Source organism: Mauremys mutica, chromosome 2 (assembly GCF_020497125.1).
Source record: "Mauremys mutica isolate MM-2020 ecotype Southern chromosome 2, ASM2049712v1, whole genome shotgun sequence".
Classification (NCBI taxonomy): Eukaryota; Metazoa; Chordata; order Testudines; family Geoemydidae; genus Mauremys; species Mauremys mutica.
This window is the reverse complement of record NC_059073.1, coordinates 93,682,877-93,703,262: the sequence shown is the minus strand read 5'-3', so window position 1 is coordinate 93,703,262 and position 20,386 is coordinate 93,682,877. Positions and strand designations below refer to the sequence as shown.

The 20,386-nt window shown below is 38.2% G+C and overlaps 1 protein-coding gene across 4 annotated transcripts in view; it reads left to right on the top strand.

Moving 5' to 3' along the window:
* Window positions 1–20,386, top strand: part of CEP76 (centrosomal protein 76) — a 38,356-nt gene that overhangs the window by 6,642 nt on the left and 11,328 nt on the right. For 3 of the 4 annotated variants that reach the window (XM_045008196.1, XM_045008197.1, XM_045008198.1), the window contains exons 2-9: window positions 3,521–3,676; window positions 4,143–4,224; window positions 4,651–4,875; window positions 6,355–6,540; window positions 8,815–8,912; window positions 10,336–10,464; window positions 12,256–12,447; window positions 14,689–14,855. In XM_045008196.1, coding sequence (XP_044864131.1) covers window positions 3,521–3,676; window positions 4,143–4,224; window positions 4,651–4,875; window positions 6,355–6,540; window positions 8,815–8,912; window positions 10,336–10,464; window positions 12,256–12,447; window positions 14,689–14,855 — 1,235 coding nt within the window. Of the gene's footprint in view, window positions 1–3,520; window positions 3,677–4,142; window positions 4,225–4,650; window positions 4,876–6,354; window positions 6,541–8,814; window positions 8,913–10,335; window positions 10,465–12,255; window positions 12,448–14,688; window positions 14,856–20,386 lie in introns of those variants that run through there. The other variant, XM_045008199.1, reaches the window with a different exon arrangement.

Genomic DNA, 20,386 nt, shown 5'->3' with positions numbered 1-20,386 from the left:
TATCAAAATGTTCTCCATGAACTGTTCAGTACTTACCTTTCTAGAAATGGTCAGCAGCCAATATAAGTTGTGAGTTTGATTCCCCAGCCCTCACTTGCTCTTCAGTTGCCTGTGAGGTAACACTGAGCATATGGTTATATTTGTTGACCAATAACTAGAAATAAAGGGTCAAACCTAGCTACATTACTGTTCGACAAAGGGGTTTGGGGATTTCCTCCAATGCTCCCCACTCCCATTCTGCATCCATTGTATTGTAGTTTAAATAAATTACCGAAATAAATTAAACTGGAATGATTACATTGCATTATTTTGATAAATAAAATGGCTAGAATTTTAAAATGTTGTGTGCAGAAATTTTAATATTTTGGTGCAGAATTCCTCCAGGAGTACTCAACATACTGTGTTCATCCCTGTCTCTGATAATTCTGTTCTTTGCTGTATTTTTCAACAAGTTTGCTTGCAGTTAGGCTTACTGGCCTGTAATTGCCAGGATAACCACTGGACCATTTTAAAAAAATCTGTTACATTAGCTATCCTGGTACGGAGGCTGATTTAAACAATATTTTTACATAGTACAGTTAGTACTTCTGCAATTTCATATTTGAGTTTCTTCAGAACTCTACCATGTGATCCTGGTGACTTATTACTATTAATTTATCAATTTGTTCTAAAACGATCTTTGTTTACACCTCATTCTGGGATAGTCCTTCAGATTTGTCACCTAAAAAGAATGGCTGGGGAATCTCCCTCACCATTCTCTGCAGTGAAGGCTGATGCAAATAATTCATTTAGCTTCTCTGCAACGATCTTGTCTTCTTTGATTGCTCTTTAGCACCTTGATCATGCATTTTCCTCACTGATTGGCAGGCTTCCTGCTTCTGATGTACGTTAAATATTTTTGCTTTAGTTTTTGGGTCTTTTGCCCGTTGCTTTTCTTTTTTGGCCTGTATAATTATACTTTTTACAGTTGACTTGCCAGGGTTTATGCTCCTTTCTATTTTCCTTGGTAGGATTTGACTTCAAATGTTTAAAGGGTGCCTTTCTGTCTCTAACTGCCTCTCTTACTCTGTTTAGCCATGGTGCCATTTTTTTGGTTCTCTTACTGGTTTGTTTTTTTGTTTTTGTTTTTGTTTTTTAAATATGTATTTAGTTTGAATTTCTGTTACGATGTTTTTAATTTGTTCCCATGCAGCTTGCAGGCATTTCACTTTTGTGACTGTTTCTTTCAATTTCCATTTAACTAGCTTTCTAATTTTTTTAGTTACGCTTTTTGAAGTTAAATTATACTTTTGTGGTTTTCTTTCAGATTTTCCTCCCTCCACCAGGATGTTAAATTTTTAATTACATTATAGTCACTATTACTGAGTGGTTCAGCTTTTATTCACCTCTTGGGCCAGATCCTATGATCCATCTAGGGCCAGAGCTGTCCCTTGAGTAGGGCGAATCGGGGCGACTGCCCTAGGCCCTGTGCTTGGGGGGTCCCACGCTTTGATAAAATCAGGACTGTCCCAATATTTAGCCCTTTGTCCTGCATCCCAACCGATGTAGGATTTGGACACCATTTGTCCTGATATTTAGATGAGGAGGCAGGCGGGGAGATGAGGCAGATAATTGGGGTGAGGAGGTGAATGCGGAGGCAGGCGTACGGCGAGGAGAGCGGCAGATGGGGGGGCACGCTGGACGGATGGCGACGAGACTAGCGGGGGGGCGAGGAGGAGAGCGGTGGGGTGGGCGGACCAGGGAGTGTGTCGGACGGACGGCGGGGAGGCGAGTGGTGGGATTGCGGGGAGAAGGACATCAGGGTGTGTGTGTGAGGAGGCAAGCGGCAGATGGGTGGCCGACGAGGAGAGGAGACTAGTGGGGAGGCTGATTTGTCCCGGGACCCGCATCCTCCTAGGGATGGCCTTGCCTAGGACTAAATCAAGAATTGCCTCTCCCCTTGTGGGTTCCAAGACTAGCTGCTCCAAGAAACAGTCCTTAATGGTGTCTGTAAATTGTATATCTGCATCTCGTCCTGTGATGTACCCAGTCAGTGTGGAGTTAGCTGAAATCCTCCACTATTCTTGGGAATGTAGAAATGCTTTCAACAGAGAGAGGAAGCTCAGTGCACTCAAGTATTGTTTATTGGTTTTAATGACTGCTGACAAATTATCATCAAATGAAAATCATTATATACACAATTTGGAAGTGAAGGTTAAAGGTAGCTGCAAAATTACCAGTGTAATGTAGGGAAGTATTTTGGGATTTCTCCTATTTTTGGAAACTGGTGATGACCATTCTCCCCACAGTCAAAATGGAAAATGCGTTGTGTACTGTATTACTGTTTCATCTGGACTGCTGTGTGTTTGCAGGATTGTTAATTTTAATCCACTACCATGCTGTTGAGAAGCGTATAGTTCTAAGAGCACTATACTTTCATTGAGGGATATGGCTTATTTAAATATTATAGGAGTATCAAAAAGTAGTGTTTTAGTGGGTAGATTGTTGTACAGGATGTAATATAAAGTTACTCCTGGTGGAATTCTGTGCCAAAAAATTAAAAATGTCGTGCACAACATTTTAAAATTCTGCATATTTTATTTGTCAAAATATTACAATATAATCACACCAGTTTCAATTATTTTTGGTCATTTGTTTCAAAATACCTGTCAGCAAGTATGTCTGTAACAGTACAGAAAACACAAAAGATTCAGGAAATGTTTTTTGACAAATAGATTCCTTACTAGGCATATTAATACAGAACTCTGAGTAATAATTCATTTAAACTAAAATACAAAACCATATTTCCTGCACGCCTCAGAAAAAATGCAAAGGCTTGGGAGAGTCAAGGGTAATGGAGGAGCTGAGGGAGAGGGAGGTAAATTGCTGGGGAGGAGCCTGGGTGTGAACTTGGAGGGTTGTTGGGTATGCGTGGGAAAAGGTATGGAACAGTTTTTTTGGGGAGGAGGTGGGGAGGGATTTTTGGGGAGCTTCCCCCATGCAGACCCTAGATGACCCCTAGCCTCTCCCATTCAGTCAGGCACATCTGTCCCTGTCCCTGTATGTGTCTGTGCCCTCATCCAGCCACTCCCCTATCCTTTGTAGCTTTGCACCCCCTTCTTCATCTCCATGTGTCTCTGTGCTCCTACCCAGCCACCCTGTGTCTCTGTACCCACTCCCCCCATCCCCATGTGTCTGTGTCCCCACCCAGCCACTCCCCTGTCCCTGTGTAGCTCTGCGCCCCCTCCACCATCGCCATGTTTCTCTGTGCCCTCACCCAGTCACCCTCTGTCCCTGACTTCCTGTACCCCATCCCCATGTGTCTCTGCCCCCCCGAGTCCCTGTGCTCCACTCCCATTCAGCCCTTGCCCCAGTCTATCCTCCCCCACTAACCCTTATGAGCCCCTGTCTGACCCCTGCCCCGCCCCCAACCCTATACTGTCTGTTTCCGCATAGCTGGGAGCTGCTGCTGTTTTTGCACCACAGTTCACGTGCGCAGTAGCGCAGAATTCTCCCAGGAGTAATAAAGTGTTCTGTTTAGATGGATGTCCATGGCAGAATCCGAGAAGTACTTGCTGAGACTATACGCGAGGAATTAGCACCCGAGCATCAACAGTTATCCGCAGAAGATCTGATGAAAGCCCTAAGACGACGAGGAATCATTGATGATGTTATGAAAGAACTTACATTTGTAACCGTGAGTAACTTTTGAAAAAGAAAATATGTGAATCAGAGTGAAAATATCATCATCTTAGCACTGTGGAAATTCTTTCACTAGAGAGTGAAAGCTCAATGCACTCAAATGTTACTTATATTAGCTTTAATAATTGCTACCAGATTGTTAGCAAATCAGTTTAACGTTTACTCTGATGTCATTGAATGACACTATTGTTTCTTAAAATCAGTTTAAGTTATGTGTACAGTATTAAACTATCCAGTCGGATGGAAGGTCCTAGCCACTCATGAGAAGGGTGGTGTTTGAGGCAGTGTAGGGTTGGGAGTGAGGGATTCTCAGGTTTCAAGAGCATTATGCATCCGACGAAGTGGGTATTCACCCACGAAAGCTCATGCTCCAATACGTCTGTTAGTCTATAAGGTGCCACAGGACTCTGCTGCATTTCCTTCCTTGACTCTTTAAAAATGTATTTTAACTATAATTCTAGGATATGAATGACAGAGAGAGCACTTCAACTCCAAAACCTTCTACACATTTTGTTGACAGACAACCTCCAGTACTGCAAAAAAGTATGTTTTTGTTAATTTAATATCTGGATCATAGTTCCATAAGAAATATGAGATTTTACTTACAAGATGTAAAGTTAACTATTGGAACTTTTGAAGTTTTTGATTGTGTTTTAGGAATTCAGTTAAAATAATTACCATTATGTACAGAAAGCAAGAGGTTTTCCTGTTTATTAAAAGGAAATAAAACAGTGTAAATAGAAGAAAGACATGCCATGTAAGCAGCAGCAGCAACAATAACAACAAATCACACATTTTAGTATAAATTGAAATGTTTGCTAAATATTTTAAGAACCAGTTTTATCCATTCTTTCAAACACTTCCTGTGGAAGTATATCTTGTGATCTCTTTTATTAGTTTACTGATGTTTTAAAAACATTTCTTAAGACCTGTTGGCAGTTTCTTCACATTTATTGCTACACTTTGCAGCTAACATTGACCCAACACGGAGGTATCTTTACCTTCAGGTTTTGGGTGGAAAAGCTTTTCTGGAACATCTGCAAGAACCTGAACCTTTACCTGGTCAAATTTGTTCTACCTTCACTCTGTGTTTGCACTTTCGAAACCAACGTTTCCGCTCTAAACCTGTCCCATGTGCCTGTGAACCAGATTTTCATGATGGTTTTTTACTTGAAGTACACAAGGATAGCCTAGGTAAGGAACACCGTAAGTCTGAAAATAATATCATGTATTGTGCTAACCTTTATGGAGTTGTTTCAAATTATTTGATATTATTTTTATCAATAATATAGCAAATACAAGTGACAGTGTTCATTTCTGATACTTTATTTTTTCAAAACTACGTTCACCTAATCATGATTTAGTTGGAAATGTGAGGATTGTTTGTGACCATTGCAATAATTTTTGAGTATTTATCATATCAGAATTAAAACATGTAGATGGATTAGATCACATTAGAGGTGGCTAAATTAATAATATTAGCCTGTCAATACAGATGGTGGCTACTGCCACATCTATTGTTGGCTGTAGGCTTTGGTACAGTAATGCCAATTCCTTTCCTAAAGGGATACAGAAAGAATCTGTTAATTTAGGAAAAACAGTCAAAATATGTTGAAAAAGGAGTTTAATGGGCAAGATTATTACCGTGTTGTAAACCTCCAAAATATTTTAAGTGAAATAACAAGATGAAACAGGATGTATGTCATGCTGGACTATTGCTGTACCTTGACTGCATAGTTCAAGGCTAGAAGCTTTGTAGCCACTCAGACTAGACCTATTCCATTGTCCTATTGAAAATATTAGAAGGCCCTATCATTAATTTTATAATGTATCAAAATAATGTATAGTTCTTTTGTTAAAATAGTCAGATAGTAAAACAGCAGATGAGGAGTCCACATCAGATCAGTGGTTCACCTTGTTACCAGATGCTTCAAAAGAAGGTATTAGAAAGCCCATACAAGATTATTATGGAATAACCTGACCACAGGGGAAGTTTCTTTCTAACTGCTGTCAGTTAGTAGTTGGCTTGTGCCCTGAAGCATGATGGGTTATATTATTTATTTTTTAAAGTATCCCAGCTAATGTAATTGAGGATATTCTCAATAACATTTTTAAGATAGGTATTTAATAAGAGCTTTCCTCAAATATGTCTTGTGGCAATGAGTTCTACAGGTTAAGTATGCATTGTGGTTTAAAAAATCCCCCAAAGACTTCCTTTTATCAGTTTTAAATTTATTACCTTTTTCATTTAACTGAATGTCTCATTGTTCTTGTATTATTAGAAAGGCCAAATAAGAGTGCCCAAGTTTACTTTCTCTCTAACAGTCATTATTCTCTGTACGTGCATCTTGATCCCTTCCATTTGTCACCTTCGTAAACTAAACAACCCTAATATTTTCACTCTTTCCTCATATGGAAGTCTTTCCATGGCTCTGTCATAATTTGTTTCTGAACCCCTTCTATTTCTCCTATATCTTCTTTTGAGATTGTGGGACATGAGTGGCCAGAACTGATTGCTTTTTAACTTGTGCAGTAATTTAAAAAAAAAAAGTTTGAGGCTGTAATTGTGTGTTCTCTTAAAGCAGTTTTAGTGGGGAGAATTTCTATTACAATATTGTGATTGAAGTAATGTATCTGTAATATGCTTGTTTTGTATTGGTCTAATAATGGCAGGTGACGGAAGTAAAATGGTGGATGCAACCACTATGTTATCAATATGTGATCCAGTGCATATGGTTCTGATCAAAACTGACACGTTTGGTGAGACCACATTAGTGGCATCTTATTTATTGGAATGGCGATCAGTCCTTGGTGCAGAGAACAGAGTAACAAATGTTGCTGTAGAACTTCTGGGTGTAGGTAAGATGAAACACGTCAGCTATAATGGCAAACTAAAAATTGTATAAAAATTGCTTGTGGCTGAAACCAGTATTTACAATATGGTTTCATCATGGTTTGGCTAACTAACATAGAATAATATCTCCTAATAAATTACATGGGATTCCTGTAATCAGATTCTTTTTTACTGTCATCTGACACAGAAAATATAATATTCCAAATTCACTTCTTTGATTGGAGAAATTGTGAGGTGGGACCTCCCCTCCGTTTGTATTCTGCAGAGCTTAAATAAATAACCAGACAAGACTACCTAGCCAGACAGATCCAAAAGATGAGGCTGATCCACCACCAGAAAGTTCTAGGGTTAGCCTGCAGAGAAGCTCATTTCCACTTACTGTGAAAGGGGAGGGTGTTGGATTTTTACTAAGGTGCTGTCTTTGAACCCTGGATAGGGGCTTCGTATTTTGTCAGCCTATAGCTAGTAGCGATGTCAAATCTGAAATTCCAACTACCACAGCAAATGGAAGGGACAAGGCTCTTTCTGTTTACCTGCTCTAGAGCTTCCCGGCTGCTGCACGAGTGAAAGGTTTTTGGTACTCAGCTCTTTTGACTGTTGCAAGGGGTGTAGATAGAGGTTTAGGAGGAAAGAAGTTTCTGGACTCCACCTGTCAACCTCTGTGTTCGCTCCCTTTTTATGAGTGAATATTTCCCTGTCTGCCTCTTCTGCTCATAGCCCTCCAGAGCATCATTGGTATGAAATTGACATTCTTCACAATTTCAGAGTTCTGAATAGCAGTTTTAAAACCAGCCACAGAGAGCACTGTGTTGTGCTCTCAGTTCTACAGGTTACCGTGATTGACTAAAGCATGTTGCTGCTAAGATAGTAGTTCAGTTTTAAGTGTAGCTTTAATACATATTTTTTTCCAAATTGGGGTGGAACTTTTAAGTTTAATGGACCACACATGAACTTAAGATAGGAGGAAGAAGATCTTGACTTCCAGTCCTAGCTCTGCAATAGATTCGCTTTGTACTCTTGGGTAGGTCACTTGAGTATTTTCTGTCACAGTTGTTACATCTGTAAAACAGGAACAACTTGCCTACGTATTTTAGAATATTGTTGTGAGAATTAAATCATTACTGTTTGTACGTTTTAGGTATTACATAAGTGCTAATTTAAAAAAAAATTGCTCTTTTTTTTAAATGGATTAGTCCAGTATTGATGTACAAGGAATAAAACCCCGAGAAAGAAGCTTGTTTAAGGAAAAACAACCCTCCTATGACCACACCATTGTTTTATATTACCTTCAATACGTTTTTGTGGATTTTTTTAAAATTAAATAAAAAGAACCAAATAGCTCACTGACAAAATAAAATTATTCAAGAAGTTTAACACTAAACCACAGACTTGGGTAGAAGAGGGTATGAAAAGTACACACAAAAACATTTGAGAATAAGGATTTGAATAATTTTTAGTTATTAATGGAAAAGACTCCTGTCATTTTTCTACTTGTTCACTCAATTAAAGCATTTAAAATCCATAAAAACACTATCTTGTCCTCCTTCAAACTCCCCTTATGTCTTACCTGTGTTGTGAGGCACGTGATGTATTTTGTAGATGCTGCCATTTGATGTAGCTAGACCAGTGGTTTTCAAACTTTTGTACTGATGACCCCTTTCACATAGCAAGCCTCTGAGAGCGACTCCCCTCCACCCCCCCATTAAAACCACTTTTTTTTTTAATATTTAACACTATTATAAATGCTGGAGGTGAAGTGTGGTTTGCGACCCCCATGTAATAACCTCGTGACCTCCTGAGGGGTCACGACCCCCAGTTTGAGAACCCCTGAGCTAGACAAATAGCTAGCTGACACTGTTGCTTATGTTGCTAATTTCACTGTTGCCTCCTCCTCCTCCTAAACCTTTTTGTTTTGTTTCTTACACCTGTTAACATCAGGTCATAATCCTAAATTGTGAGATCTCTGGGGCAATGACTCTCTCTTTTTTGGAGGGGTGTGGGTGTTAAATCTTTTTGTACAATACATAATGTAGTGAGTCCCTTATCCTTGAATGAAGCCTCAAGATGCTGCTGTCATACATATAATAAAGTACACACACAAATATTTAAGGATCAATCTAATATGATCGTAAGAAAAACTTGCATCTTTTCAGAATTAAAAAGGACAGATTTTTTTTTTTAATTAACTTTTTTGTGTTCATTCTTGGTTGACTGATCTATATGTCATAGATGCCTCTGAAATTCTCAGTGAATTGATCAAGCAATATTTTGGTTCAAAGGTACAGAATCAAAGGTTTCTGTTGGAGTCCTAAATATCAAACTTGAGATGTACCCACAGCTAAATAAGACACTGTCCCAGGAAATAGTTAATACTCAAGTAAGTAATTCATAATTTGTACGGAGAGTGTTTTTGTTTTGTTTTTAAATTCACCCAGCTGTCAAATTTCAGACGTGTTGATACTAAGGGTATGTCTACACTACTTGCTGGATTGGCGGGCAGCGATCAATCCAGCGGGGATCGATTTATCGCATCTAATCTAAATGCGATAAATCGACCTCCCGCCCCCCCCGATCCCTCTCCCGTCGACTCCTGTACTGCAGCGCCGCAAGAGGCACAATCAGAGTGGATGGGGGAGCTGCAGCAGTTGACTCACCACAGTAAGTCGATCTAAGTACGTCGACTTAAGCGAAGTTATTCACGTAGCTGAAGTTGCATAACTTAGATTGATTTCCTCCCCCAGTGTAGACCAGGGCATAGATTCCAAGGCCAGGAGGGACCATTGTTATCCTGTAATCTGACTTCTGTGTAACAGTGTCTAGAGAGCTTCCCCAAAAGAATTCCTAGAGCATATCTTTTTGAAAAACATCCAGTCTTGATGTAAAAATTTCCAGTGATGGAGAATTCACCATGACCCTTGGCAAACTGTTGCAATAGTTAATTACCATTGCTGTTAAAAATGTACCCCTTATTTCCAGTCTGAATTTGTTTAGCTTCCATTTCCAACCACTGAGTTGGGTTATGTCTTCCTCTGTTAAATTGAGGAGCCCATTATCTAATATTTGTTCTCTCTGTAGGTACATATAGACTGTAATCAAATCACTCCTTAACCTTCTTTTTGTTAAACTAAATAGACTGAGCTCCTTGAGTCTTTCACTAGAAGTATACAAAGTATTCTTCTCTGACATTGGATTTTTAAATTGTCTTAATGTTGAACAATTATATTAATCTAAAAATTCCCTATAAGCAGCTGTTCTCCTTAGTAATTAAAATTGTGATGGATTTTTTTTATTTCAAGTTACATCACCATGTACGTTTTATCCTTTAAACCTAATTTTAATCACCTTTAAGCAGAAAAATAAGGTAGCTTCAGCACACTTCTTTTTCTTGTATACATGACATATGTGATTGTCTTCTTACTACCTTTCCCCTCATGATGAAAACCAGTAAATATTAACATGAAGACACAGAGAGGTTGTCTTCCACTTTCATTAATAAGACACACAACGCTGATGACAAATCTACTAGCTCTTTGGTGTGTTAGCATCCAAATAAGAAGTATAACACTAAGTTTTCATTACTTGGTAGGAAATATTTCAAACCCTAAATAAGATTACTTTCAGCACTTGCATAACTATTATTTTAAATACTAAGCTGCTGCCTTTTTTTTTTTTTTTTAAGAATGGAAGGAATTGATGCTGCCACTGCTTACTGTGGTGACCATTTACAGTTTAGAATTTTTTCTCATAGCATTAATGTATATCAGGAATATTAAAGTTAAATAAATTTATTTTTACGGTAGCTTGCCTTAGAACGCCAGAAAACAGCAGAAAAAGAGCGTTTGTTTCTCGTGTATGCTAAGCAGTGGTGGAGAGAATACTTGCAGATAAGGCCTTCACACAACACAAGGCTGGTAAAGATCTTTGCACAGGTTTGTGAATTCTTCTAAAAGATTCAAATATCTGCTCTACGCCTAATTGTATGTATAGACTACAGGTATAAGTAACCTGTTTTGCATAAGAGTATATATTTATAGGTACAGAATACGTTTCGATGTGATATAAACTTTCATCCTAATGACTCTGAGAGTTCTGCAATACTTACAAGTGACAAAACCTAAATTGATTTATGCAGGTCATTCCAAACAAGTTCTTATGCCACACTAAAACATCATGTACTCTATATATGCCAGATACATTACAGAACAACTTTTAAGAATATTATCATGGGACTGTTTTATTGAAGCTGCTCAGAGTTTAATAATGTTAGAATAAATCCCAGTAGAGAGAGAGTCAAAGTTGCATGGTAAATTTATTTATCACATGGTTACCACCTCCACATATTTAACACAAGTATATAAATGGAAGTTATGGCTGAGTTATGACTGCCCGCCCTCTGCTTACTATTCCATCTCCTTCAGAATCCTGATGAGCTTCAAACAGCTGCCACTTCTCTTAAACCAATATGAGTAGAAAATATTTCTCTGGCCACCCAAATATGGATTTCCCTCCCCAAAGTTACATCTGACCAAAGCCTGAACACAAACATCTCATATTTTTGATCTCCATTATCTCCTGAAGCTGCAAGCCTAAATAAAAGAAACTAAAAACTTCTATTCCTAGAATACACTTTCCGTAATCTATGTGGTACATACATAATATAGAATATGTATGTTAAAAGGTTTTATTAGCATGACCTATATAACTTACTACTAGTTCTGCTTGACTGTGATTTTTGCAGTGGTAAAAGTGAACTTTTATACTCCTTGAAACTTCTTAAAATTATGAAGAATCTGGTGCTGCAAGCATTCCTCATAACCTGATAGGAGATCTTTCAGAATCTTCTCATTCTGATTTCTTGGAGATATTGAGGAAGATCTAAGAATTATTAGCATCTACTTGATTTTGTATGAATTAAAATAACCCCAATGTGCATAAAAATAATGATTATACAATATATTTTACCTTGAAATATTGTGGGAGGATATTGGAAGTGGGATGTAGAGTATATCAGTAGCTCAAAACCAGCCCTGCTTGGCAATAAACCTTTAGGTTACTGCCTTGTGACAATGTTAAATAGGTCTTTAAAATGAGCTGGTGAATGTTTACTGTCAGGACCTTTCTTGGATTTTATGCAGAAACTTTTGACTAATGCTACTAATCTCTTTAGTTTTAATATTTTTGTCTTTGCATTTTACATAATATGATGTTTTAATGAAAAGATTTTATAATTTTATTGCAGTTGCCTATGTGGCACCCTGAGTTACTCTGAAGTGGGTGCACTTTATAAATAAAATTAATACCCTTGTTACCAATCTCAGTAGAGCTGTCAAAGATTGGCTGAGCGACTTCTCGTTCCTAGAAGGGGAGGATGAAGTTGAAGCTAGTACTGCTACTGCCTTGTTGTGTCTGTTCTGTGGATTCAAGGACTATCTGTTGTCAATCTGGCACTTTTTAACCAACACTAAATTAACTTACTTTTAAATTTTCCTTTAATATTTTTTAGTTTGCTTCTAAAAGGGTATTAAAAACAAAACAGAAGCAAATCAGAGAAACAATTTTTTTTTAAATGGCTTCTACTTTTAAAGCTAAAGATCAGAGTTAGCTACACACAGGTTTCATCTTGCTATGCAGCAGTTCATGCCCAGAAAAGATTGATGGGATTTTGCTTTCACATGGAACTTTGATTAATCCCCATTCGTGGCAATTTTTTTAATGTTCAGGATGAAAATGGGATAAACCGTCCAGTATGTTCATATGTCAGACCACTTCGAGCAGGCCGGTTGCTGGACACACCCAGGCAAGCTGCAAGATTTGTTAACGTCCTTGGTTATGAAAGAGCCCCCGTTATTGGAGGAGGTGGTGGTAAACAAGAACAGTGGTGCACCCTTCTGGCTTTTCTGTGTAGAAATAAGGTATAATGGGATTTTCCTTTGTGTAAAACAATATGGTTATTATAACTGCCGTGCTATATTTTTAATTATTTAAAGTGACTAATATTTTATATGTTGAAAAATATACACATTAAACTCAATTTCAAAGGGGATATGTTCTAAATTACGAATGATAACCCGTGCTTATCTTGTATTTTTCATATCATGACACATACATTAAACAGTAGGCAAGGAGTGTTTTGAATGATCCAAAGAAAAGTGAAGTCTCTTACAAGCCTCTCTTTTTTTTGAGGGGGGATATGCTATAAACAGGTTGGAAACAAATCTTTGTATTCAGTTTTCACAATGTACATTAGACTAGTAGGGACTATACAGTTTATCATGGATTGCACCTACTGTATATCTGAATAAATATCTTTTCATCACAAATAATCCCAGAATGCAACACAGAGAAGCAAGAATCTTCTGAACACACCCCCACTGAAGTGCTGCCACCTCAAGTGTTAAACCATAAAAAATAATTTCACCTGTATGTTTATCATAGGAAGTGCAGAATACCATAGCCAACTGAAACTGCAGGCAGAATGCAGTTTCCCAAGTTAAAATTTAGTTCAAATATTACACGATTCCTGTGAAAGGTCCGTGGGATCTTTAATGAGCATTAAAGATGGATAGAATCTTGGTTTAATTTCTTATCCTTCAACATCATAATGACCCCTAACATCAGGTGGGGGCCCTATGGACTCACCCACACTGCTTTCAGTAAGTGCTTTTTTGGGGGTTTTTACATGAGCATTGAAACCTTGTCAGGGTATAAAATAATAAATTTAGGAAAACATACATCATCATGAGAATAATACTGCATTCCTGAATTTAACTTTCCTGAAAAGACTCATTGTCTACACTGGAGTGTTATGCTTCATGCAGGACTTTTGGAAAACTTTTTCTTAGAGGTGAAAGTAGAGAATAGAGCATGTATTTTAAGGAAGACAACTTCTGATCTTCTTTGTAAAAACTTGGAAACCATATGTTTTTGTTTGAGAAATGCAAAACTCTGACATCTAATATTTGAGTCACTGTTTTGTAAAATCTCAGCTGACTTCAGGATATCTGAGATCACTTTCAGTATTTACGGTAATTCCTTCTCAGAATTATTAGGTATGTATTTCAAAGAATTGCTTTACAACTTCTGAAAGAAGATGTTCTTTTGTAGTTGAGAGTTGTATCTAGCTGCATTAATTTTCTTTTAACTATTCTAAAGATTTTTTTTTAAATATGTACTTGCTTAATGATCTTAAAAAAAAAAACCTTGAAAAATCAAATCTAAAACTTTTTTCTCTGTTTTGTAAATTGGCTTAATTATTACCCTTGGGTGTGATAATTCAATAGAGCTTTTGTTATATTTCCAGCAGATACTTGCCTGATTTATGTACCTTTACTATTTCAGAGGGCTGCTGCCTGTGTTGATGTTCTTCCAGCTCCTATTTTGGTTTAAAGTCACTCCAAAATAAAATAAGTAGAAATATTCTCAAATAATACTCATATCCTAAGTGTGATGCAAGATACAGAACAAAAGTTTTCTTAAAAATTGCATCACACTGATTGTTTCAGTTCAAAATGAAATTTTGTTTTTATTATTGGGGGCGTTTTTTAGTCACTCTTAGAGGAAATGAAGCAATAAGTCACAGAGAACTAAGAGACTTGTCGGGTGGAGAGATTTAACAGGCCACCAGACTAGAATAATAAGTTTGTCTGTGAAGTGAGTTGGAGATCTCAGTCTAGTTCCTAGTGGTCAGGTGTCCACATGATGAAACTACCACAAATAAAACTGTTAGTCTCCGCTGAGAGGATGAAAATGTAACGGGGATGGAAAGTGGCACATATCTCATGCCCCTTAGAAATATTGCTTCTGGAATGCAGCTGAGGCACACTGGCAGGTTAATGCATGAACTTGCCTTAGAGTATTTATTGTATGTATGGATTGTTTCTTACTGTTTCTCTGCTGTACCTGTCTTCTGGGTAGTACAGTCTCCATGGTTGTCAGACCTGCCATCTTGCATGAGTAATATATTCACAAAAGAATTTTAAGATACTTGATATCACACACATTTCTCATTTTTTAAAATACTCTACTATTGTTCTACTGTGCTTTTTTTGTAGATAAATTATTTAAAAAAAAAAGGCTTGGTGCATCATGATTAGAAGCCTTAAAAATTACTGCAATTTGTGTTCACGCAGTTAATAAATATATTTGCTATCTAGGGTGACTGTGAAGATCATGCTAACCTTCTGTGCAGCCTTCTCCTTGGATATGGATTGGAAGCCTTTGTTTGTGTAGGAACAAAAGCAAAAGGAGTCCCTCACACATGGGTAATGACTTGTGGGACTGATGGAACCATCACTTTTTGGGAGAGTTTAACAGGACACAGGTGAGTAAAATGAGATTAGGGGAATTAAGATAATTATTTTCCAAACATAGGTGATGTTACTGTAGGTTCCCATTGTGACAGGTTGGATCACAGAAACCCGCTTGGGGCTGCCAACCGATGTGCCAAGACTACTTCTACCCCTTCTTTCCCTGCCAGCCTGGGACTCCAGCACCCCGTCTTGTTGAGCCAGACACGCCAGTCTGCTCCAACACAGACACAGGGTCTGAACCACGTGCCCCAAAGCTGCAGACTTAACTGAAAGCAGCTTACAGAAGTGTTCCTGTCTTTAACACTCAGATGCCCAACTCCCAATGGGGTCCAAACCCCAAATAAATCGGTTTTACCCTCTTTGAAGCTTATACAGGGTAAACTCATAAATTGTTCACCCTCTATAACATTGATAGAGATATGCACAGCTATTGGCCCTCACCCCCGCCCCCCAGGTATTAATACACACTCTGGCTTAATTAATAAGTAAAAGTAATTTTATTAAATACATAACGTAGGATTTAATTGGTTCCAAGTAGTAACAGACAGAACAAACTGAATTACCAAGTAAAATAAAATAAAACAAAACACAAATCTAAGCCTAATATAGTAATAAAACTGAATACAGATAAAATCTCACCCTCAGAGATGTTTCAGTAAATTTCTTCCACAGACTGGATGCCTTCCTAGTCTGGGCACAATCCTTTCCCCTGGTACAGCCCTTGTTCCAGCTCAGGTGGTAGCGAGGGGATTTCTCATGATGGCTCCCACCTTTGTTCTGTTCCATTCACTTATATCTTTTTGCATAAGATGGTAATCCTTTGTCCCTCTGGGTTGCCACCCCTCCTTCTCAACAGAAAAACACCAGGTTAAAGATGGATTCCAGTTCAGGTGACATGATCCCCAAGCCTTCATTCCTCCCAGCCTGACTCACAGGAAGGCCTGCCTGCAAACAGAGCCATCCACAGTCAGTTGTCCTGGTTAATGGGAGCCATCAAGGTTCCAAACCACCATTAATGGCCCACACTTTACATAATTACACTAGGCCCTCACAGTTATATTTCATATTTCTAGTTTCAGATACAAGAGTGTTACGTTTATACAGATAGGATGATCACACTCAGTAGATTATACACTTTGTAATGAAACCTTACAAGAGATCTTTTGTATGAAGCATATATTAGTTACATTATATTTGCACTCATCAGCATACTTCCATAAAATCATATAGAGTGCAACGTCAAACCCATCTTTTGGGTCTCTGTGTAAAAATCCATCGCACTAGAACAAGGAGCTGCCGGGTCTGAGGCAAGTGCCATTTCCTTATCACAACCAGGAGCCCAGGAGGAGTTGCCACCAAGAAGTAATGAAAATCTAAGCCCATGAGTGGGCCATGAGTGACAGCCCTCCATGATTACCTGATTGGCTGGTCTTAGCAACACAGACCTCTAGTGTGCTTTTGTCCTAGACCCACACCTCACCGCTGCTCGCTATGACTCGCCTGGATTCCAGACTCTTAGCTCTTGACCTTGGTCTGGCTCCTGATCCTGATCTTGGTTTACTGTCTTCAGCTTAGGACCCTTGCTGACTCCGTTGCAAGACCCTGTCCCGTCCTAACCCTGGTTCTCTCCCGTGCTTTCAGTTTGGTAATGGACTCTGACTTTGGCCTGGTCTGGCTCCAGACTGATCTTTGATTCTTCGGCCCACTTACTGAGCAGCTCACTCTGTGTCCACTGGCCACCAGTGACCTGGCACAGATGCTCTGCTCTTTATACCTGAGTTGTTTGGAATATCTCTATCTCAGAGTTTGAGACAGTGACCTACTTCACCAGCTGGTGATGTGCCAAGATATCACTACTGCTCTGCAGATGGAAGGTGTTTAAAACCAGCATGAGATCACATGAAATTCTACACTCTTGCCCCCACTTCACCTTCACGGAACATTCTTACATAAACTTCCAGTCTGGGTAACAATCCATTTATTCATACTTGCATGAAATGTATCATTTGTTTAGTTCATATTATGTAGTGCAGTCAGCTGATGAGCAACTGCTTCTCTTAAAGCTTCAAAGAGCTCAGTCAGTGAATTAACGTTGCTATGCCATTCTCTCACTTCAGTCATTTTGGAGGAGCATAGAATGCTCTGTATTTTAGAGTATGTAGGTTATATTTCTTAAAATCTTTCTTGTCCAATTGTTATGTGATATTGCATTGTTCAAGTAATAATACCTCCAGAGCAGAAAGATACATGTGCAAAATAAAAAGAAAAAATTAACTAGGGAGCACTCTGAGCACTGGCTTCCCCCTCATCTGCACTGACTGCATTTGCTTTTAAAAGAACAATGTCAAATTAACTACTTTTAAAGATATATATATATATATATATATATATTCTCTTTCCCTCTCCTTTTTTGTGTGGAACATAGGGCCTTCACCGCTGCCTTCCCTGTTTGCTGGTCTCCTGATGAGGTCTTAGCTTCTTCCTGTCTCATTCTGATTGCTTTCAGTTTTCCATGTTATCTTCTTTGGTTCTTTTCTCCATTTATGTCACAGCAATCTCCATTTTCATTCTGTTTCATTCGCCTCTAGGTTCTTTGTGATTCTTTTTTTTAATTTTTTTTTTCTGGCTGTCGTATTGAGCATTTGTTTAAGGCAGCTGTTTACAGAAAACTGGAGTTTAGATAGTAAGGTTGATAAGTTTCTAAGTGTCAGCACCATATAATAAGACCGACTTCACAATGGTGTTAAATATTCAAAGTTTAGTTTGGAAGGCAAGAGTTTAATATTTCTCCAAATTATCTGTAGAGATAGAAACGCATGTCTGGCTTTTGCTATTTTAGCTTTAAGGTTTTCGATTATTCCACATGTTCTACTTACAGTGCTGCCAAGATATGTGAAATATCGGATCTCTTCTAAGTCAGTCCCAGAAAATATTATTGGTTTTTCTTGTATGTTAATTCTTGTGGTGTTAACTTTCTCTGCGGTGATTTTCAATTCTACTAATGGTGCATTGGCCTCTGCATCTGCAAAGTTAAGGTCCTTTAACCTCTATGTGAGAATCTATTGTATGCCACTTGGGTATTCTGTGATTTTTGTCATTAACCAATCGCTACCAGTAAAAAGATCATGGATGACAAAAGACATCCTTGTCTGATGCTCGCGGTAACCTTGAATGCTTTAGTCATGTATTACTTGGCATTTCCTATTTTATTAGATGATCGGAACTGTGTTCATAAATTTTTGAGCAATTCCATAGTGGCATAGCAATTTCCATCACACTGTTCTGTCACTGTATCAAAGGGTTTGGAAATCAGTAAAATTCATATAAACCGGTTACTGTCATTTGATCAACAGTTCTATGATGATGAATAGGTTTACTGTGTGATAATACATGATTTTTCCTGTCTGAATCATTGTCTCTTCTTCTTATAACCTTGAATCTACACACATTATTCTAGCCAGAATAAAGAAAATGGTAAATACCTTACCTGGGATAGACAGTAGTTGAATGCCCTTCTAGTTTTTACACTGACTGAGGTCTCCTTTCTTTGAAAGCTTCAATATGTGACCCTTTTTTTACTATTTTGCATTTTTTCTTTTTTTATAATCAGCCCATCAAAATGTCTACTGTGTTCTTCAAGTCTGCCTTAAGGACCTCAGTTGGAATGTTATTCGGCCCTCGTGCCTTTCCACTTTTTAACTGATTGACTGCTTTCTCTACTTCAACTCTCCTGATAGATCCTAGCTCATCATCCATTTCTTCTTCTTCTGTACTTGGGAAATTTGCCATTGGCTTGCCATTCAACTGTTGACTCAAGTACTTCCTCCATGTATTTAGTTCTTCTGACGTCTTTGTTGTTAAGTTGCCCTCACTGTCTTGAACAGATTGGTTGGTATTTGTTTTTCTTTCTGACAACTGTCTAATGATGTTGTACAGTGTCTTCGTGTCATTTTGGGCTGAAGTAGTCCATGCATCTGTTGCCATTTTATCTATAAAGTTTCATTTGCCTTTCCTAGCACCCTTTTTGGCCTCTTTTTGTTCTTTAGAGCATATTTCTCCTGGTGTCACCGCATCTTGTGTTCTTGTTCTTGCTAGATTTTAGTTTATTTAATTTTGCATCTTCTATTTTCTACAATATATCCTCAGATAACCATTTGTTGTGATGTTTCTCCCTGAATGTCAGCACTCCTTCACAAGTTTTAGTGAAAGTTTACTTTACCTCTTTTCATTTGCTTTCTGCTGTTTCATCATCTTAATCTTCAAGTACCTTGTATCTGTTTGCTAGTTTTTTTTGTTGTCATCTGTTTTAGTTTGATGGTGGTGTGATATAGACACCTGGTATTCAGATCTCTTCTTTGTTCTTATTTGTGTTATCAACTTAGCTATCACTAGTGTGCAGTGCATTCCCAGATCTGCCCCCTTCCTGCTACATACATCTTCTAAACTTCTTAATTTGTGCCAAATTGTAACATGATCAGTTTGTTTCCCTGTTCTGTGGTCTCGTAACCTCCAACTTACTTATGAATTATATGGTGTAAGAAGATAATTCCTCCAGTGACCAAGTCATTCATTCCACAAAAATCAGCAAACGTTTCACCATTTTCATTAACTTCACCAAAATCTTGTTTCCCCATAATTACTTCCCTGCCAGTGTTGTTCCTTACTTTAGTGTTCACATTTCCAGTTACTAGAACATATCTTTTCAGGACCTTGTGTATTATGTTCTGTAGCTGCTCATAGAAAAAAAATTTTTTTTTTCCTCCTGACTAGCTTGATTTGTTGGAGCAGAACATTGAATAATAATAGAAAATTTCTGGAATATTGATGTAAAAGTATTATAAGCCTTTGAAATTGGTGCCCATTCTGTCAGGCTTTTGGCTGCCTTCCTTGATAGTTTCAAACCCATGCCATCTCTGTGTACATCACTGGTGTCATTCAGTAGCCTAAGATATAGTAGAATGTTCTCACTTGACAGAGTTATTTGTCCTGACATTAGCCTTCTCATTTTATTTAGGCCTAGTTTATGTAGTTTATATCTATCCATTTCTTTTGTTACTTGGATCATTTCATCAGGCTTATGTAGCGTCCGAACAGTCCATGTACCAATTTCGGTTATGGATTTAGGAAAGAGCAAACTCATCAGCACAGTAGCTTCCTTGTGGGATTGGCCCCTTCATGTCATGATTTCCCTTCTAGGTCTGTTAGAATTGAGCTGAGTTGGATTGAGTTTGTTGAACTAACCAATAGTGTAGCAACTGTAACAATGTCCGTTTTTTATGGGAACGGGTTATTAGCTCACTCCCAACCCCTACAACATGGGTCCCCAACGCGCCCATGTCCTGGCCTGTGGATGCTCGACCGTCGCCACAGTCCTTCGTCTGGCGCCCGCCAAAAAGGTTGGGGACCACTGCCCTACACTATTGGATAATGCATGTTTTTTAAAATTGGAAAATGTATCTAATGGAAAATTGCCCAGAAAACACATTTTTGTAATTGCATCATTACAGTACATAGTTGGGAATGTGCACAGCTGCTGGAATGG